Source organism: Ilyonectria robusta (genome assembly GCF_021365365.1).
Source record: "Ilyonectria robusta strain PMI_751 chromosome Unknown BGZ61scaffold_2, whole genome shotgun sequence".
In the NCBI taxonomy this organism is placed as follows: Eukaryota; Fungi; Ascomycota; class Sordariomycetes; order Hypocreales; family Nectriaceae; genus Ilyonectria; species Ilyonectria robusta.
In genome coordinates, this window is record NW_025764436.1 from 69,649 (window position 1) to 88,759 (window position 19,111).

At 54.8% G+C, this 19,111-nt stretch overlaps 9 protein-coding genes across 9 annotated transcripts; 5 read left to right on the forward strand and 4 right to left on the reverse strand.

The window, feature by feature from the left end:
- Positions 1 to 2,573: 2,573 nt before the first annotated feature.
- Positions 2,574 to 3,029, forward strand: BGZ61DRAFT_526477 (uncharacterized protein; the record flags this gene model as incomplete). Its single annotated transcript, XM_046252961.1, has 2 exons — positions 2,574 to 2,764; positions 2,852 to 3,029. The coding sequence occupies 2 exons, from the start codon at positions 2,574 to 2,576 to the stop codon at positions 3,027 to 3,029; spliced, it is 369 nt and encodes a 122-aa protein (XP_046110172.1).
- Positions 3,030 to 3,218: 189 nt separating this feature from the next.
- Positions 3,219 to 4,878, reverse strand: BGZ61DRAFT_440141 (Uroporphyrinogen decarboxylase). The gene is made up of 5 exons (XM_046244448.1): positions 4,733 to 4,878; positions 4,601 to 4,642; positions 4,001 to 4,536; positions 3,545 to 3,935; positions 3,219 to 3,490 (listed from the first exon to the last, which is right to left on the reverse strand). Exons 1-5 carry the CDS (start codon positions 4,785 to 4,787, stop codon positions 3,417 to 3,419), a joined length of 1,098 nt encoding a protein of 365 aa, XP_046110173.1. The 5' UTR covers positions 4,788 to 4,878; the 3' UTR covers positions 3,219 to 3,416.
- A 286-nt stretch (positions 4,879 to 5,164) lies between these two features.
- On the forward strand, positions 5,165 to 5,601 carry BGZ61DRAFT_526479 (Rab5-interacting protein-domain-containing protein; the record flags this gene model as incomplete). Its single annotated transcript, XM_046252962.1, has 2 exons — positions 5,165 to 5,230; positions 5,311 to 5,601. The coding sequence occupies 2 exons, from the start codon at positions 5,165 to 5,167 to the stop codon at positions 5,599 to 5,601; spliced, it is 357 nt and encodes a 118-aa protein (XP_046110174.1).
- A 190-nt stretch (positions 5,602 to 5,791) lies between these two features.
- On the reverse strand, positions 5,792 to 8,437 carry BGZ61DRAFT_341160 (uncharacterized protein; the record flags this gene model as incomplete). Its single annotated transcript, XM_046239380.1, has 1 exon — positions 5,792 to 8,437. One exon carries the CDS (start codon positions 8,435 to 8,437, stop codon positions 5,792 to 5,794), a length of 2,646 nt encoding a protein of 881 aa, XP_046110175.1.
- A 1,896-nt stretch (positions 8,438 to 10,333) lies between these two features.
- Positions 10,334 to 11,978, forward strand: BGZ61DRAFT_77967 (uncharacterized protein). Its single transcript, XM_046257085.1, has 2 exons — positions 10,334 to 11,680; positions 11,737 to 11,978. The coding sequence occupies exons 1-2, from the start codon at positions 10,472 to 10,474 to the stop codon at positions 11,794 to 11,796; spliced, it is 1,269 nt and encodes a 422-aa protein (XP_046110176.1). The 5' UTR covers positions 10,334 to 10,471; the 3' UTR covers positions 11,797 to 11,978.
- Positions 11,979 to 12,513: 535 nt separating this feature from the next.
- Positions 12,514 to 14,897, forward strand: BGZ61DRAFT_440150 (P-loop containing nucleoside triphosphate hydrolase protein). Its single transcript, XM_046244449.1, has one exon. The coding sequence runs from the start codon at positions 12,550 to 12,552 to the stop codon at positions 14,878 to 14,880; it is 2,331 nt and encodes a 776-aa protein (XP_046110177.1). The 5' UTR covers positions 12,514 to 12,549; the 3' UTR covers positions 14,881 to 14,897.
- A 66-nt stretch (positions 14,898 to 14,963) lies between these two features.
- BGZ61DRAFT_526483 (putative ACN9 family domain-containing protein) lies at positions 14,964 to 15,446 on the reverse strand (the record flags this gene model as incomplete). Its single annotated transcript, XM_046252963.1, has 3 exons — positions 14,964 to 15,028; positions 15,084 to 15,183; positions 15,237 to 15,446. The coding sequence occupies 3 exons, from the start codon at positions 15,444 to 15,446 to the stop codon at positions 14,964 to 14,966; spliced, it is 375 nt and encodes a 124-aa protein (XP_046110178.1).
- A 284-nt stretch (positions 15,447 to 15,730) lies between these two features.
- Positions 15,731 to 16,880, forward strand: BGZ61DRAFT_489401 (uncharacterized protein; the record flags this gene model as incomplete). The annotated part of the gene is made up of 2 exons (XM_046250213.1): positions 15,731 to 16,183; positions 16,254 to 16,880. The coding sequence occupies 2 exons, from the start codon at positions 15,731 to 15,733 to the stop codon at positions 16,878 to 16,880; spliced, it is 1,080 nt and encodes a 359-aa protein (XP_046110179.1).
- Positions 16,881 to 17,104: 224 nt separating this feature from the next.
- BGZ61DRAFT_78000 (inhibitor of growth proteins N-terminal histone-binding-domain-containing protein) lies at positions 17,105 to 18,535 on the reverse strand. Its single transcript, XM_046257086.1, has one exon. The coding sequence runs from the start codon at positions 18,441 to 18,443 to the stop codon at positions 17,121 to 17,123; it is 1,323 nt and encodes a 440-aa protein (XP_046110180.1). The 5' UTR covers positions 18,444 to 18,535; the 3' UTR covers positions 17,105 to 17,120.
- Between the last annotated feature and the right edge of the window lie 576 nt (positions 18,536 to 19,111).

Sequence of the window (19,111 nt, forward strand, 5' to 3'; positions counted from 1 at the left end):
CTCTCAGTGCCCTTGAACACAGTGGACAGGAATAGCACGAGGGCGTTATCTTTCCATGCGATCTGATTGACCTAGCTGAAGACAAATTAGTAGGGAAAATCAATACAATCCTGTCTCTCTGACTGACTTGGTTATCTGCTGTCGGGATAGCTTTGATATCATTGAATTGAAGGCTGCCGGCAGCTGTGTTATCTGCAGCTTTGAGCTTGACAAGAGGCTTGTAGATGCCACAGTTCCTGCAGGCTGTGCCTGTGGCGCCGTGGCCGCATTGCCGGAGCCGGCGAAAGAGGTTACAGGAAGAGAATAGGTTATCGAGAAATACATGGTATCTGGCTTCCGGCAGCAGATTTACTAGGGCAACAACTACAGCTTGGGTTGGGTTTAGATGGATTGTCTTCCTCTCTTGTCGCTGCTGCCGGGTCCGCCGCAGCTGTGACGGCAGGCGCCGGTAGCTCAGCCGGATACCAACAGGCCCGTATTTCCGGCCGGGCCGGTGCCAAATCCACCGCAGGAAATAGCCTTGTTTGGCTACAGCCCACACTTTAAAGCCTGTGGGGATAGGTTTATTAGGGACTGTTGTTATCTCAATAGATCGTCCGAGAAAGCGGACCATACACTCATCTACAGCAATAGATGTGCCCGGAATATAGAATAACGTAGACGTATATTGTATATAGTCAGACCAAGCCTTAATCCGGATAAAGGTGCGGCCGTAGAAGCTTATGTTAGGATCCTTATCGATGGTTGTAAAGTTAAAGATCTAAAGATATCAAGATAGCAGCTGGAATTGGTCATAAGGCATCCATTTAATTACTGGATGAATAGGGCGTAGATCCTTAGATCCAGAAGTCTTCCAATACAGCTTGATCTGCGGCTCGATATGTATTCTCATATATATCAAGATCGCAAGCCATATGTAGATTTCGGCAACAGAGGTCGGCTTCCAATCCAGCAGCCAAGACCGCGGCTTCAATCTACAGCTGCCATCTTCATGCTGCTCAAGCCGGTGACTGACCCAGCTGTTGGTGTATTGGGCCCAGCCTTCTACTAGGGAAACAGGCAGGAATTGCTGGAATAGTAACAGCAGCTCCGGGGGTAGGGTTGTTATCTCAGGGACCCGGCTTGGAATGACCATCGGATCGAAGTTGTAACCGCGATCCGGAACCGGATCATATATCGGCCGGCAGGTGTTATCAGTCGGCTGCTCGCGACGGCTGTTATCAGTGCCAATGAAGCTATTGTCATCATACGCATTGACTGCCTGGCTGGAGAGCTGTTGGGAATCCATAAGTGCACACAGAATGAGTTGTACGGTGAATTGGGCGGGGTTGATTCTAGCGGTGCTTTAGGTCACTCTAGGTACCTCGGCTGTGGCAGGGGTGTGGTGGGTCCCGTGACCTAAGTGTTGCCTTACCGCACTCAAAGGGATATGCGTGTGATCTAGCAAACATAGCATTATGCTTGTGATAATCATGTCCCGCCCTCTGGACGCGGGCAAATGCAGCACATTCTGGAAGGCATCCAAAGTCAACGCGGGCCAAGTTTTAACCCCCGAAACCCAAAAACCTTAAAAGGCTAGCCACAGCGGCCCTCTGATTGGACACAGCTGGCATGACAGGTACGTACCAAAACCAAGGAGCTAACCAAAATCTGGCGGACCACGAGGACAACCCACGATGGGGCGAATCCATTACGTTTTTGTTAGTCAAGGAGTGGCCGACGACGGCTCAGCTTAGCTTAGCCCGTGATGGATGGTTCTGCCATGGGCCGGCCTGGGGCGCACGCTGCACGTTGCAAGGCCTCTGGTCCGCATCCATCCGCCTAACAACAAGCCAACGAACGGCAAGCTCGCTACAGCCCTGCCTAATGCCCTGTCCGCAACCTCTGTCGGCTCGACGCTCGACGCTCGACAGCCTGGAGCGAGGGCCTGGACACGCCGACCCCGATCACCCGTAGCACAAACCCAGCCCTTGGCAACCCTACTGGAAGCGGTCTCGTCGCCTCTCGTGAGGCGGGGAAGGGCGACAGAGACCGAGGAGAAAGAAAAAAACTGTTGGCCACACGCCCTTTTCCGCCAAGTCCCCGCCTCTCGCGAAGCTGTCTCGCCCAAGACCATCCCAGGGGGCGTCGTCGTAGCTCCCTTCCGTGCCCCCGTCGGTGCCCCGGTTCGGCTTTGGGCGGTGGATGTGCGCGTGTGAGTGTGTGTGCGTCTGCGTCTGCGTGATCATGGGACGCTTGGAAAATCCCAAGAGAAGAGTGAAGAAAAAAAAGCCGACATCATCAGCCTGGCGCCGCCCCCCCTTGGCGTTGGGATAAATAATCCAGAGTCACCAGCCGGTGTTGACGTGATTTCCCCCTCCATCCTCACCTTTCCAACCCTCCAACCACACACGCACGCTTCAAGCATCGTCCCATTGCGACTCTGAGCCAGTGTCCTGACTTGATTCCTCGCCTTGTCATTCAACAAACGAGACCAACAGCCAACCACCCGCTTCTCCTCCCCCTCTTTCTCCAGGACTCACTCCTCACACCTCATCTCTCTCACCACCTTCACCACAACTTCTTCTCTCAAAATGCTGGCCTCTCACGGACGCGGCGGCGCCGGCAACATGGCTGATGTTGCCCACACCCCCAAGACCGACCCTCAGGACCTCCTGACTCCCACTCTGAAGAGCTCCGTCGTCACCACCGGCCGCGGTGGCACTGGCAACATGGCCAAGAACATGGACCCCCGCGAGACCCGTCTGCGCCAGGATGTCGAAGCGTGAGTTCCCCCCCTCAACCCGATTCCTCACTTGAGTTGTTCGAGTCATTCCCTTTTTTTTCCTTCGTGCTGACTCTCTCTTTTCAGTGTCCCTCGACGTGCCAGCTCCAGCGCTCAGCACGCCGGGCGAGGTGGTGCCGGCAACGTCTTCAAGGGCGAGGAGGCTGAGCTCGCCCGCAAGGCCAGCAACGACCATGCTGTCGACGACAGCCCCGAGTCCGTCGTTGCCAAGGGCAAGCACTGGTTCTTTGGCAAGAAGGCATAGTTCCTCGTCACCCTGGCAATTGATTTTTTTTGGCGTGGCGAGTCTTTAATTTTGGTTGTGTGCCAAGCTCGGTGTTTTCTGGTGTTGTGGCGCCTCTGGGCAAATGGATCGGCCTCTTTACGGGTCAAGGGAGGAAAAGAGATACCAGCATGCAAAGGATTGAGATGGATTGTATCATGGATCATGATTTCTATACTATTACACGACGGCATTTATATATTCTTGAACCCCTCTTTTGTTTATCTTGCCCGGTGATGTGTGATTGGTTCCCAACCCAACATAGCAGTATATCAGATAAGGCGACAGGACGTCACTCCATCGTCTGATAGCAGAGCCTCTTCCTACCTTCTTTCCTCCCCTGCTCTCAATTGCTCATGCATGACCCGCTTAGTTCTTCGTCAGCCGGTGGACCTCCTCGAAAAAGTGCTTGAGGTTGTCTGGATGAACACCAGGGGTGATTCCTAGATAACTTGGTCAGCGTGCAAACATTCGACAACTACCAAGCAGCAACATACCATGGCCAAGATTGGCGATCCATCCCTTGTTGCCCACCCAGAATCCATCAACCATCTCCTGCACCGCAGCCGTGATGCCCTCCTTGGTGCCGTACAAAACGCCGGGGTCGGCGTTACCCTGGAGCACAATATTGCGGTCGCCTCGGATCTTGACGGCGTCCTTGGCATCATGCAGCCAGTCCAACCCCACCACGTTGTAGCCCAGGTTGCAAGCAGAGTCGAGCGCATACCAGGCACCCTTGGGGAACACGGTCATGGGCACACGCTCCAAGCCGAGGCTCTGCAACTTAGCGGGCAGCTTGTCGGCAATATGCGCCAGGTAAGGCTCCGAGAATTGACGGTACGACGAGGGGCCCAGCTCCCCGGCCCAGGAATCAAAGACCATCACCAGCTATTCCCAGTTATAGTCAGCCATCAGTCCGTCCTTCTACCTGTCTCTTCTGGGGCCCCGCCTACCTGTGCTCCGGCCTTGACCTGCAGCGCCAAGTGGTCCACGCAGATGTCGGCAATCTTGCTCAGCAACTTCTTGGACTCCTCGGGATACTTGTAGATCCAAGTCTTGACTTGCGCAAACAGCTTAGTGCCGCCGCCCTCGACCATGTAACAGAAGAGAGTCCAGGGCGCGCCACAGAAGCCAATCAGGGGGACCTGGCCAGCAAGCTTCTTGCGCGTCAGGGTAATGGCGTCGTAGACATAGCCCAGTTCAGCGGCGACGTCGACGTCACGCGCGAGCACCTGACCGTATTGCCCGTCGTCGGGTGTCTTGAGCGGGCTCGGGAAGTGCGGGCCCTTCTTGTCCACCATCTCGACGACCATGCCCATGGCCTGCGGGATGACGAGGATGTCGGAAAAGATGATGGCGGCATCGAGGAGTCCGGTGTATCGCTCGACGGGCTGCAAGGTGATCGTCGAGGCGACCTCGGGGTCGCGGCAGCACTCGAAGAAGTCGCGCTTGCCCTTGGCCTCATGGTACTCGGGGAGGTATCGTCCGGCTGTTCAAAAGACGTCAGTTCCATGTATCCAGTCTCCTCTGCCTGTTGGATTCCATCTTCTTACCCTGTCGCATCACCCACATGGGAGGACGCTCAACTTTCTGACCTATCCGCGACACAACAAATCTCAGTATAGCTCTTTTTGCTTGTTCTTGCTGCCACCCAGCACATCTTCACAGGCGCGGAGAAAACCCACCCCATGCCGCCCGCAGCAACAGGTCGTTCTTGAGAGGTTCAAAATTGTGCTCCATTGTCGTTAACTGTAGTGTTGCTGAATAGTCGAAAGTCAACTACCCCGCCGCCTTATTGCGGGAGTCAAAGTTCAATTCAATTGACTGGAGGGGTCCCTCGGTACGTACCGCTGAGAAAGCCGGGGTGCCCGGAACCACCTTAGCTTCACCACTCTGCCTACCCTGTACCTTGGCCGGAAACGGTCGGGCCGACACGCTGTCGTCTTCCATCCAGAGCTATCGCGCCAACTTCGCCCGCAACCTCGAGATGACCATCTGCCAACATTGAGCTTTTGCCGAACGACCGAATATCTCACGACTCCCGCAACCGCAACGCTTCCCAAAAGCCCCTACAGCCCTTCTCCCGTTCGCGCAAACTCTCGCCCCCATTCGCGACAATGTCTTCCGAACGTGAATTCCAGATCCACCCCATCGTCCAGGAGTCGGTGATGCACAACACCAAGGTCAGTCGCCAGCTTCCATCGCACGCCGCGCCCAGCCCCCAGAACGAATACCTCTCTAACATATCTCCTTCTCTTCATAGGCACTATCAAACCTCCAAAGCCTAACGGCTTCCCTCTTCGGCGTCAGCGTAGGCGTCCTCGGCCTCGAGTCTTACAGCGGCTTCCTCGTCTACTTCGTCTTCTCCTTCATCACCACTCTCCTATTCTACGTCTTCAAGGTCGCTCCCGAGTCACTGTCTGAAGGTCGCCCGCCTCTCGACCCCACCCGCTTCTACCGCGGTATCTTCGACTTCTGGCTCAGCGGCGCGTTCAGTGGCATCTCCGGCTTCATCCTGACGTGGACTTTATTTTACGGCCTGGTAAGGGCGTAAGGGTCTTCTAGCACCATGAGTTTTTGAGCATATACATGGCGTCAACGGAGTTATGGGAAACATTACTTGGGCAACTGTTGTCTCGGGGTAGGGTTTGGTATATTAAGCCATGCTTGTATTGAAACCAGGTAGAACAAAACACATGCGCTGGAAAAATACACAAGTCGCAAACAGACAACGCTCACAAGCTTTAATCAACAATCTCAACCACCTTGCCCACAAATCCTTCCAAGCCAGATCTATCCTGACTTCCGCCTTCCAACAGTATCACCCGTGAACCCAACTCAATCCACTCTCGATGATGTAGCAACTCTAAAGAAACTTCAGTTCCGCTTTTCTTTCGTCCTATTTCCGTCACAGTCTCGACTGCAGGATCATTGAGATTGAATATATCATCGATTTCGTCAGTCGCCACCGCACCAGCTTCCCAGCCCTGATCTTGCCGAGAGACACGACGGATTCGAGCCACAGTCCTGATACTGGCAATGTAGATGTTAACAAAAGAGCCAATAGCAAGGGTCTCAGTGTCGGGGTCATTGAATATTGCAGTGAATCCGCTGGCTGCCTGCAGCTTCAGCCCAGTGTCTGCCATGTGTTTCGAGGGAATAGCCAGGATCATGCCTCGACGTATGCGGGGAATATCCTCCGAGGGCTGTGCGAATCCAGAGGTGCCGTTTTGTTGATCGACTGAACAAGATTGAAGTACGAGGCCGATTGAACCAGCTTGTCCGGCTTCAAGGGCTAGCACAGGGAGCCGGAGGTTGCGAATGCTGACAATCTGCGCGTCGTGCCACTCTCCCGCAATCGTCGACGCAGATACTGCGTTCTTCATTGCTATTCGGGCCAGCTCCGCGGAGGACGGATGGGATATTGAGAGTCCATAGCTGCCGGGAGACGGCCGGTCCTCTGGCGTTGAGCCCCGCGGATCATCGTCTTCGGATGGGAATGGTCCAATCACGATCTTATCGCCAACAGAGAAACGTCCAAAGCGGAGGTGCCCAGAAACCACAATACCTTGATCTGCATTTTTTCTTGAGTTTCCAGCCAATGCGCTGTAGGAAGCCGGCAAGTTGAACGTATCGTCGATGTGAAAGAGACACTTTGGTTGTTCTGGATTCAAGGCCATGCCCACGAAATCGCGAGATGTGGGCGCAGGAGGCAATGGTAAGTTTTCCAAGAGGGCATGCATCAGACCAACTCCACTGCCCTTGACGGCGCTTGTTAGCACAATCGGAACAAGTTGAGTCAATTTGCCGCTTTGAGAGATGCCTTTCAGGAGCTCCTGGACTTTGACATGGTCCTCCATGGGCACCTCCTTGAGTTCCTCATGCTGTCTCTGGTCGGGCTGGAGAATCTTGGGCACTCGCCCAACGTCCTTGATGGCAGTTAAAACCTTGATCATGGTTCTCTGAAGACTTATCTTGGAGGCTAGGTCCAGTTTTGTGATGACAATGGCCATAGGAACCTCCATCTTAAGTGACAACGTCAGATGAGCCTTGACGAGATCCACCCCCGCTGCAGCGACGCCGAGCACATCCTGTGCTGACGATGTTGTGCCATAATCACTGGAGGGCGAATCCGCATCATCCGCAGCGATGCACAGTATGATCCAGTGAGGCTCCCAATTCATCAAACCGCGGAGCACTGTACGCCGATATCTAGGATGTCCTGCCGAATCAGAAACGAAGACCAGGCGGCCGTCCTCGGAGCAGTTGTGGATATCCACCCATGATTCAATGTTTCCGTGAGAATAGTTCAAGATGGCCCGATCCTTGTATCCGATAAGTTCCTGGGCTATGGAGCTGGTGATTCCGGAGACGACTTCGTGTCGGTGCTTCAACAAGCTAAGACGACTCTTTCCACGACCGTTGTCCAGGGTTCCCGTTGAAAGCGTACCAAGTAGGCTAGATTTTCCGGAGGTCGTAGGGCCAGTGAAAGTGACTCTCAACTGTGGCGTTGTAGAGCTCCCGCGGCTGGGAACAGCAACGCTCTCCACGGATGCCTGGCCTGGCTTGAGAGCCGTCAGAGAGGAGCTTTCCTCAGTGTCATCCCCAAAGCCGAGATTGGGCATGACGAGGGCTTCTGCAACCCATAACTTACCGCTGCGAGTGACTTGAGCTGGTGCTGTAACAGGGTTGTCGATCAATTCTGCCGATTCAACCCACTCGCAGTCTCCGACGATGACCATGCGCAGAACTTCGACAGAACAACCCAGGCTGGCAGCCATGACCCTGAGTGTAGCGATACTCTCGTCCATTTCGTCTTTGGTAAGACCAATGAGAGTTCCATCATCGGAAACACCAATCTCATACAAAGCACCTCGCGACTCCTCAAGACCAGGAACGAGCTTGCCGAGCTTGACTGGGACGGTAAGATCCACGGCGTCGTCGGGTAGCCTCGGAAGGGCCAGCTCCTTGGAACTAGAAGCATGATAAGGGGAAGACTGTTGCAATCTCCATAGAAGTTGGGTAGTCAGATGCTGGAGTCTTTCCTGGCGTGGCTGGTTGGAGGAGACTAGGCTGGGAGTCGGGGGCTTAGAAGAACCACCTCCCTGGGACCGAGAAGCTGGCGATCCTGGCTTTGCTGTGCTCATCTCCTTGAACACTCTCCGTTGTCTTAGAAGTAGGTGGAGCTTGTATTCGGTTGGACCACTCTGTGGCTCTGCCTCCAATTTAGTGACGCCATACTCGGAGAGCAAGCCAGGCTGGACTTGGGTTGTTCCAGGGATTGGGGGGCCTCGGCCACCCTCGGCGTCTTGCTTACGCAGGTCACTTGGGGGGATCCACGGGGATGAGACCCTTGGAGGGTTAGGGTCATAGGTGAAAACTGAAGCCATGTTGTAGGCGCGGCGATAAGTGAAAGTTGAAATTAGAAACCGCGGTGTATTTCAGATCAGACGCAAGCTCAGGATATTGAGTACAATGAGGGGCGCCGCTGTAATGTAAACCGTGAACCGATATATGTATTCCCAAAGAAGAAGCAAGAGCAATTTATCCGGAGTATCATCTTGATAAGTCGTTTGTGTAGGGTATGGATGATGGTGATGAGTGGATCACGAGAGGGTGACACAACCAGATGGTCAGCTCAGAAGAGCGAAGACATGACGACGGCGGTAGCTTAATCAGGTTTAGGAGATGCTGAATTGGACCGACACGGATTTGGAGTCTCCGGGGTCGAAGGAGGGCGTGTTAAAACGGCGCGAGGTGTTTGCGGGCTTAAGTATTGTTGATGGATAGTTGGTCGAATGAGGCTGCCCACCGGCCGAGACGGGGATGGAGAGCGAGCCGTGACGAGTCAGGAGTGACGCATCGGCCAAGGGGCCAATCAAGTAGCCGCTGTGAGAACCTGGGAAGTTAGTGGTCGCCTCAGTGGTCAACGGGTCGGCGAGGCGCATGCGAAAGCCGTGCCTAGGTTCTAGCTGGTGCGCAGGAGTCTTCAGTGGACTATCCACCTGCTCAGGCTTCTCCACTCCCCCAAAATCCACTGATCATTCCCCGGACAGCAGTCATCAACATGACATCGGTCCATGGGTGACTAACGATGCTGGACTTCGTGATCAATTGATGCTGTCCCGGATCACCCAACCTGATATCAACTAGCTGAGTTGGATCTAAACGTCGTTCGAGCGGATGAGTCGTCGAAACTAAAGATCAATAAGATGATCACACTGACAGCGCATGGCGACGTCAGGGTCTCAGTCCCATGCCGGGGGCTTCCTCGTGATGCTCAACCGAGATGAATATTGACCATGGCCAGAAAATACATGGGATGAACCATGGCAGGGAGTGTGTTTTCTTCCATTGTGCCCTAGTTATCGATCCTGATAGCGGGTGTGAATCACGACCAAGAGAGACTTTGATGAAAGTGCCTTGTGAGGAATTCTGGTCAAAGCCAGCAGCCCCATGATGATAGTTCATTCTTAACTTCTGAGAATTGGGCCCAGCTCGCAGGCTCTTGGCAATTTCGACACCAGGGAGGAGAAATGCGGCTGCCTGGTCGCCGTCCCCTTCCGAGATACCTGCCCATAGCGACCCATGTCAATCCAGGTGAGGCTGGCAAGGACAAAGTCCTACCCTCCCCCAGCTGACAGCATGGAACTGTGAGTGGGATTGAGTGCAAAGCTGACTGCTTAGCTCCTCTCAGCCCGACGCTGACGACCTTAGCAAGTACGTAGGCGCCGCCACCGACTGACGAAGCAACAGGCTAAGCCACACATCCATCGGATTCAGTCACATTGCTGGCTCGGGAGCAGATTCACTGCCCCCTGGAAAGCCTGAAGCTCAGTATGCGTGGGAACACCCCGAAGACGCCTCAGCTCGGTCCTTGCTGGGGTTCGCTTTGCCTCAAGGAAGCGAAGCCCAATGGAGGGGTCCGATAGAGGGGTCCAGGAGGGGCCGGGGTAGGCCGCAGCATTGCAATCCATTCCTAGCCCGTTCTAATAAACGCCCGTAGCGATTGGCCCCAGCGATTGTGCCCCAGCGAGCCCCAGTGGCTTTTGGGCACTTGTTGGGCGCCTGTAGCCAATGCCACTATGGCCAGCCGTGGCCTCCTCCGTCCCTCACTTTAGGCTTGACACACCTGACGGACGCCTGATTCACCCCCCATTCCCGAAACAATCCTCCCACCGCCGGCCCTCCAAAGTCCAAAGGTCACCGCCCGCAGGGGTGCACTACTCTCCAATCCCCCGTCTCCCAGCCGTCGGACACCGCATCATAAGACTCGCTGACTTGCCACCGACCCGGCTTCCAGCTACTTTCTTCTCCTCCTCCAAACCGACCGATCGTATTATTTCGCGCTCCGGGCTGCTTAATCCCCTCGAATTCAACCACACAGCCGACATCCACCGACATCCACCGCCGCCCGCGCTGCCATGAAGAAGTTCGGCTTTGGAAAGAAGGGCGACGACGGCGACGATGCGAATCGCAATGCCCTCTTCAGCCGCAAGAAGTCCTCTCAATCCCCTGCCGCCAGCAACCCCTACGCCAAGTCAGGTGGTAATGATCCCTATGCCGACGAAGCAAAGTACGCCAACGTGACGCCCTACCAACAGGCTCGAGCCGGTCTTGGTGGCCCCCCCGGTGGCGGTCCTCCCCCTCAGCAATCCAACGCATACGGTGCACCCCCTGGTGGCCACAACTCCCAACCCCCCAGCGGATACGGTGCCGACAGATACGGATCCGGCGGTGGTTACGGTGGCAATCGATATGACAACGCCGGAAGCCAGGATCGACAAAACCCCCCGGCCGGCGGGGCCAGAGGCCCTGGTGGTTATGGTGGATTTGGTCGAGACGAGCCCGATGACAACCGGGATGCCCTCTTTGCTGGCGCCACAGAGAGACAAGCCCAGAAGCAACCGCCATCGGCCCCTCCTGGTGGCGCCTATGGTCAGCAGCCGGGGGGGGATGGAGGTTCATACGGTGGATACGGTGAATCCCGAGAGCTGACTGCTGAGGAGCAGGAGGAGGCCGACTACCAGGCCATCCTATCAGAGAAACGACAGATTCAGCAAGAGAGTGCGTCTTCTGTCAACCGCTCGGTCCAGATGGCCAGGCAGGCCAATGAAGTGGGACGTGCCACTCTTGCCCGGCTCGGTGCCCAGGGCGAACGGTTGAACAACACAGAGAAGCATCTGGATTTGGCCGCCAACCAGAACAAAATTGCTCAGGATAGAGCCTCTGAGCTGAAGACACTCAACAGGAGCATGTTTGCCGTTCATGTTGGCAACCCCTTTACTTCTAAATCGCGCCAACTCAAGGCTGACGAGGAGGTCATGAGTCGCCACCGAAACGAGAGGGATGCACGAGAAGCTACCCGCCGTGACGGCTTTAATGCCACTCAGCGCATGGAATCCAACTTCAAGGGTATGGAGCAGGGCGCTTCGCAACGACAGCAGCCTCGCAAGAAGGATTATGGCAAGTTCAACCTAGATGATGAAGAAGGCGCCGATGAGCTTGAGGATCAGATTGACGACGGTCTCGACGAGCTGTCTGGTCAGGTCTCCATGATGAACATGGTCGGGAGAGCCATTGGTAAGGAGGTGGACGCTCAGAACAAGCAGATCGACAGGATTATGAACAAGGCAAGTGACACTGCTCTATGGCTGACTCTGACATCTAATACTAACCATCTCGGCAGAGCGACGCTGTTGATGATGCGACCAGGATGAACCGAGAACGGTTGGCCCGGATTAAGTAAAGGATTATAAAACAAAGGGTCGACGTCATAAAGACCGCTCATGGAGCCGCTTAGTTTGGCCTGTCGTCCGGTCTGTCGACATAATCTGTTTGGAGAAAGAATTCTGACTTCCATTGTAATTCTCTACACAATGGACTCGTACAGATAGGCTCTGGGACTGGTGCTAGAATGACACCAATGGTGGGATCAAGTGGCGTTTGGTTATGTCCGACGCTCTTAGGTGTGAAAGCGATGCTTCAGGGTTATATCTATTTTGCTGTTCCTGACCTCTAGCACTCTGGTGTGGCTAAGTTGAGCGGCGTTATTGCCCATCAAGGTTCGGCTTTTATGCAAAACTTTGAAAATGAATAGACGACAAGTCCCCTATAGAGTGTGCTCCAGCTGAATCCAAGGGATGGATTCTGTAGTTCTTCTGAGGTGCAATGATGGGATGGTTGTTGCTGGAGTGCTAGTACAATTACCTTGTCGCGTCACTCGACCAACCTGCATATGTGTATATAGCCTTATCCTATATCTAAACATGGAGTACTCGGTGAATACTTTGATGTTGTTTTAGAAAGTCCCGAAGCGTGAGTGCCAAATGTCGAAGACGATATTTCAACTCGGAGGTCGGGTCCATGAAGGGTGTGTGATTCACCGTGCGTATAACATACGCACTGTACACAATCCCTGTTCATCAAACATGCCAATAAATTTTCCCAGCATAGAAAGTAGGTGCTAGTGTGAATCAACCAACACCCAGTCGCATCCAAGATGGCGTCCGAAAACAATTCAGCGCACCCGGCCAAGAGGCGAAAGACTCGCCCGGACCCAAATGCACTTACCATTGGAGGCAAGGCCATTTCCCTTGAGGGATATCTCACAGCACCTGCTCCAAAACCAGCAAAGAAGGCTGAAGCTTCAGAGCCAGCCACACCAGCTCCAACTCCTCAGGCAGCTGAGCCAACGATCGCCACGGCGAAAAAGGACGTGGCTAATTCTGGCTCAAAGAAGCCGTTTCGGCCCCGCGACTCTGACAAGACCCGAAGTCGGGAGGACCGTGGCCTGCTCAAAACGCGAAAGGAGCTTCCCATCTGGCGGTATCGCGACCACATCCAAAATGCCATGCGCAAGTCCGACAGCGATGTACTTGTCTTGGTGGGTGAAACCGGCTCGGGTAAAAGTACCCAGGTTCCTCAGTTTCTTTACCAGGAATCCTGGTGCAGACGACAAAAGGTCAAAGTTCCCGGATCCGACGAAGAGGTCTCCGTGGGCGGTATGATCGCCATCACGCAGCCAAGACGAGTGGCTGCTACGACATTGGCCCATCGAGTGTCTCAAGAAGCCGGTACTCCTCTGGGAAAGGGACGGCCCGACGGCCTTGTCGGTTACTCCGTCCGGTTCGATCATCTGGTTCCGAAAGGGACCAAGATCAAATTCTTGACGGAAGGGATGCTGCTGCAGGAGCTACTACGGGATCCCAATCTCCGGAGTTATAGCGCCATCATCGTTGATGAAATCCACGAGCGGAGTCTGGATGTTGATCTTCTTGTCGGTTTTTTGAAACAAATCCTAGGGGGAGATCGTGCTGGTCGCGGCGGCATTCCACTTAAGGTAGTCATCATGAGTGCAACGGCCGATGTGGATGGAATTCAGAACTTCTTCAAGGATGTTCAGCCAGAAATCAAGGACGCAAACCCCACACAACTCCTTCGAATCAAGGGACGACAGTACCCTGTGGAGCTCACTCATGAACCGAAACCGGTGGCCGATCTACAGGATGCTCTTCTCAAGACCATCTTCAAGATTCATCTCCAGGAGCAACTGCCTGGAGATATCCTCGCTTTTCTGACTGGGCAAGAGGAAATTGAGTCAGCTCAGAAACTGATTGAGGAGTATGCGGAGACTCTGGCGTCCAACGTTCCTAAAATCAAGGTCTTTCCTTTGTACGGCCAACTATCGATGGAGGCCCAACGTCAGGCTTTCTTGCCCGTCAAGGCCTCGTTCACGCGAAAGATCGTACTAGCGACAAACATTGCCGAGACTTCAGTCACAGTCCCAGGAGTGAGATATGTTGTGGACTCTGGCAAGGCTAAGTTGAAGCAGTATCGCGCACGACTCGGCATGGAGTCGCTCCTCGCCAAACCGATCTCGAAGTCATCAGCTGTGCAACGAACTGGCCGAGCCGGCCGTGAAGGGCCAGGCAAATGTTTCCGACTCTACACAGAAGATGCGTTTAAGAGTCTCCAAGACGCGGATCTTCCTGAGATTCTTCGCAATGATGTCCTTGGGGCGGTCTTGACCATGAAGGCGCGTGGGATCCAGGATGTTCTTGCGTTTCCTCTGATGGACCCACCAGAGCCTGAATCAATTGAGAAGGCTTTGGTTCACTTGCACTTCCTGGGTGCGTTGAATGACGATGGGTCGATCACAGCTGTTGGGGAGAAGATGGCTCGACTCCCCATCTCGGCTCCTCTGGGAGCGGTCCTTCTGGCTGCCGCAAAACCTGAGTTCGACTGTGTGACTGAGGCCATCGATATTATCTCATGCATCACGTCTGGAGACGACATCTTCCTTCAGGTGCAGTCAGAAGAGGCGCAGGAAGAGATAGAAGCGGCCAGGAAAGAGCTCCATCGTCGTGAGGGAGATATCATGACATACCTGACCACCATGCAACTGTATACAGCCGAAAACGCCAACAGGGTGGATTGGTGCAAGCATCGAAAGATCAACATGCGCAACATGAGACAGGCCTTGAATATCCGCAGGCAACTCCGAGGCATGTGCCTCAAGGAGAAGTTGCTCTCCGAGGCTCCTCCACCTGATCCCCAGCCATTCGTCCCTCTTGCCCCAGAGAGAGCCGAGCAACTTCTCAAGTGCTTCCTCCGCGGTTTCGCGTTGAAGACGGCTATGTTGGCACCAGATAGTAGCTTCGTCACTGTTCACGGCAAGCATGTCGTCGCTATCCATCCCGCGAGTGTGCTGCACGGGCAAAAAAAGGAGGCCATCATGTTCTTGGAGCACGTTTATACCAATAAGAACTACGCCAAGAAGGTCAGCGCGATCCAAGCGACTTGGATTGCGGAGGCTTTGGAGGGCAGGTGATTCAAAGATGGTGAGCGAGGCCAGGCTTAGATGTATATTGACTCTATTTTACATATGATACATGCTTGTGTTTATGATTGGGGCTACTCGCCCATGTTTCTCTTTTGAATTGCCTGCATCAACTCGTACAATTGGGCTATTTGCTCATCTATTTTTACGTCAGTATCAAGCAAGATTAGAGTACTGGCCCAGGCTTCACTCACCGCTCATTTTCTGGAGTTTCCCCTCGTCGAGCTTCTCGCCGACCCAGGAGTCACCCTCAATCTTCTGGGCGTAGAGTTGCCACTCGGTCAGAAATCCTATCTTGAGTCACATTAGCCGAGCCATCAGGTCATTCTTGGGTGGAATTGACGTACCAGATGGGCCGGGTTGTCGACTTTCCTATGAGCCCTAAACTCGGCCTTGATGTACTCGTCGCCGAGAAGCCTCATATCGGTAGGGAGATGCTTGCGGTGGGCGCGAAGGAGGCGACGGTACAGGTGGACAGGCGGCAGAAGAGCAACCGAGTTGGGTCTGAGACCGCCGCGCGTGGCGGCCACGGCCAACCTCAGAGCAGATGGGCGCATATTAGACAATATCGGTGTGCGTAATAGCCAATTGTGTTTCAAATACGCTTAAGGAATGCGAGCGCCGAGCGCCGTGGACGTTGTGAAGCCTTTCGAGTCAGTTTTGATGACGAATAGCGAGGTTTCGAATGGCTGCCGAAGACTTGCACACAGTGCTTGGAAGGTTGACGGGGCGAGATGCAGGCCCCACTGCACAGTGCACAAACTCGCAACTTTTTGTCAAGACCCTCAAAGTCCGTCTACTAGTGAGAGGGACGACGAGAACCCCGACACGAGCCGCAATCATGTCGTTTTCATTTGGCTTCGCCGGCGAGGACATCTCCGACGACGAGCAGCATGCTCCGAGCCCCAAGCCGGCTCCGACTCAGGCCCCGGCTGCCAGCGCCTTCCCTGTCCCGGGCAAACCGCAGCTCCCGCCCACGCTCCATGAGCTCGCCGGCATGCTCGCGCAGCTGCCGTCCAAGATCGCCTACAGCACGCTGGACGTGGCTTTGGACGACGGGACGGCCATCAAGATCCCCCGCCGCGAGCTGTGGGATGTGCGCGTGCAGCTGATGGCCGAGGAGGAGGAGATCAGCGGCCAGGCCGCCGCCGAGGGCCTGGGCGCCCACGACGTCAAGACGGGCGTCTACGAGGGCGGCTTTAAGAGCTGGGAAAGCAGCGTGGATCTGGTCAAGGTGTTGGCGGCGAACAATTCCATATCGGCTCTTCTGCAGTCGCCAGTACGAGTGATTGAGGTATGTAGGCTGAGAAACCAGCAAGGCCCCGAGCCCGTAGGCATTTAACATCTAACACTATCGTCAACAGCTCGGATGCGGTACTGCGCTGCCATCCGTAGCCCTCTTCCAATGGACCATGTCCTTGCCGTCAGAGAGGCGCCCCCTGTCTTTAATCCTGGCAGACTACAATCCCACAGTCCTCCAGCTCGTCACCTTACCCAACTTCATCCTGGCCTGGGCCCTCAACAACCCGCAAACGCCCGCCCTGAAGGATGCCTTCTCAATCGATGGCGAGGTCGAGCTTGGCCTTGATGCCATCACCGCTTTCCAGCAGTACCTGCAGGCATCCAACATCACCCTGTCTTTCGCCTCGGGTGCCTGGTCCAAGGCGTTCGTCGACCTGCTGTACACATTGCCCGCAGGAGACGGCCAGTCGACTAGCACTCTGCTCCTAGGAGCAGAGACCATCTACTCCCCATTTGCCCTACAGGCCTTTACGGAGACCATCTTCACCATCCTCGAGAGAGAAAGAGACACTCCGGGCAGCGAGGCGGGGGCATATATCGGCGCCAAGAGGCTGTACTTTGGCGTTGGTGGGTCGTTGGATGATTTCATCGACAAAGCTCGCGGAAAGGGCGCCGTCGTTAATCAAGTCCGAGAGGAGACAGAGGGTGTGAGGCGAGGCGTTGTTCAATGTATTCTTAGACCTACATAGACGCAAAATATCAAGTTCAAATTAAACGTTCCATTTCACGCATCGTAGAGTGCATGCCGCAGGTTAAGGATTCCAAATAAAAAAGCGAAGCTGGGTATATTTTTGCCTTCCAAACGCCAGACATTTTCACGTCGTGTTCTTATCTATACTATGTACACAATTCTCAGTGCCAAGGCGTCACATTGTCCCTGTGCACCATATCTCCTGATTCCAAGTCCTCAAAGCTTCAACTCCTCAAAGCTACTTGATGCTTTTCTTTTGAAACTTCTCGGTACAGACTGGACAGTACCATGTACCGTTCGGTTCGCTCTTAAGTCCAACACACGACCAGTGGAACCACTCATAGGGACAATTGTCATTGTCGCAGGCAACCATGTCGCCGTAGCTCACGTTATGACAAAGGCAGTACTTTTTATCGTCGCCTCCATCGTCGTCGTCATCATCAGCGTCGCCTAGCACGTCATCCCCGTCCCCGTCTTTGCCATCCGCAGCGGGCGTCCCCCTGGATCGTCCGTCGCCGCCATCTTCGTCATCTCCACTGCCGCTTTCTGGGTCAGAGAGCTCGCTATCGGCGGTCGGCGCGGGCGAGTTTCTATTGGATGCCTTCTTGACTCGCGACAGCGAAGACTTGTTGATTGGCTTCTTCCGTGAACCAGCAGTCGGGGTGCCTCGACGGCCGACGGCCATTCCTGTCGACTTGACTGAACTCGATCTTGGACCAGCACTCCCAGCTCTGGTAAGAGAGCCCGGTCCATTGGGAGCACTTCCCTTAGGAGTGCCTGGTCCCAATGACGCATGTCTTGCTAGACCGCTGGATGTGACGGGAATGCTGCCTAGGGCTGGGTTGGCGCGAGGTCCCCGTTTCGTTATGGGCCCTGCAGAGCTTTCGCGTTGTCTGTTGAGGATCATGCTGGCTGCCGGAGTAGCAGGGGCGGATGAGGGATGCGGTTGGCCTTGGGCGTGTCGAACGTTCGGGTGGCTAGGGAGTCGAGCCATGGCGGGGTTGGACGATGTTGGGACTGTCGTTAGGGGCACAGCAGCTGGGCCGGCCGTGGTGATTGTGCTCGTCAAGTTGAGGGAGCGGATGTTGGGAACGGTTTGGTTGGCGGCGCTAGCTCTGAGCAACGAGGGCACTTCGTCAGGATCGGTGAAGCCAGGCTCAGCCCGGTCGTAGAGGAGCTTAACCTGGATATCGAGGCTGCGGAGGTGCTTGTCCATTATGACTTGCAGCTTCTGCATCAGGGTCATCTTGTCCTGGGATAGTTGGTCGGCTTTCGCATAATTCTCGCGAACCTGCGCGCGTAGCAAATCCTCTTTAGGGTTTGGTTCGTGGCTGCCATTGGTTTTGATCCATTTCTGGATCTTGCCGTCGCGATCCTCGACCATGCGAATACATTCGGCATACTGGCGATCCTTGTCGGAAATCTCCTCCTGGATGAATCGGATCTCCTCGGGAAGGTTCTGGACGCGATTGATCCAGTCGTCCAGGATCAGGCCTGGGTCGAGGGGCTCGGTCTGAGGCATCCTCTTGACGAAGTCGATGGACAAGTCGTCTCTAGGCATGACTGTTAACGATGGGTTGGTCGAACGACAGCGACATGAGCTTGGAGAGCGATGACGTCGTAGTTCTCAAGCCCCATAGGACGGACAAACGGACGCGGCACGCAGACACAGACGCAGATAGCAATATGAGAACGAGACAAGAGAACCAGACAGGCCAGATGGTAGACAAGACGTCTGGTGGTTGGTCAAGCAAGGCTAGGGCGGGGAGGAAGAGAAAGAAGTGGTCCCAGAGGGCCCAGAGCAGGGCAGGGGAGGGGAGTGGTTGTCACGAGCAACGCGCAACCCGGTGATAGGCTCGTTTTAGTGACGGCGCAGAGAGCAACTCGAAGTGAATGACTCGGCTCACCTCGGACGACACAAAAAAAGGCCTGCTGCTTGCGGAGACTTGGGGGCAGGTGAGGGGGATCTTGGCGCTGTTGCGGTGCTTGAGATGTCAGCGGCGGGAAGAGGTTGCGTTGCGATTGCAAGGATAGTAGTGGAGGGCGTGTGACGATGAGAAGCGATGGAGGGTTTGAGGAAGGCAGGAGAAAAGTCCAGCCGAGAGGGTGTCTCTTCATCAGGCACCAGCCCTGGGGGCAAGCCACAGTTCCCCAGCCATGATTTCAGACGCAAGCCTCAATCAGGAAACCGCTAGTCCCAACTCAGGACCTCGGACAGCACAAGTGGGG

Coding starts and splice junctions, on each gene's coding strand:
- BGZ61DRAFT_440141 (XM_046244448.1), bottom strand. CDS start 4,787: ATGGAGCACAATTTTGAACCTCTCAAGAACGACCTGTTGCTGCGGGCG. Junction 4,643..4,732: donor GTTGCTGCGGGCGGCATGGG/GTGGGTTTTCTC, acceptor TGTCGCGGATAG/GTCAGAAAGTTGAGCGTCCT. Junction 3,491..3,544: donor GATCGCCAATCTTGGCCATG/GTATGTTGCTGC, acceptor CAAGTTATCTAG/GAATCACCCCTGGTGTTCAT.
- BGZ61DRAFT_77967 (XM_046257085.1), top strand. CDS start 10,472: ATGAAGAAGTTCGGCTTTGGAAAGAAGGGCGACGACGGCGACGATGCG. Junction 11,681..11,736: donor TCGACAGGATTATGAACAAG/GCAAGTGACACT, acceptor CCATCTCGGCAG/AGCGACGCTGTTGATGATGC.
- BGZ61DRAFT_440150 (XM_046244449.1), top strand. CDS start 12,550: ATGGCGTCCGAAAACAATTCAGCGCACCCGGCCAAGAGGCGAAAGACT.
- BGZ61DRAFT_78000 (XM_046257086.1), bottom strand. CDS start 18,443: ATGCCTAGAGACGACTTGTCCATCGACTTCGTCAAGAGGATGCCTCAG.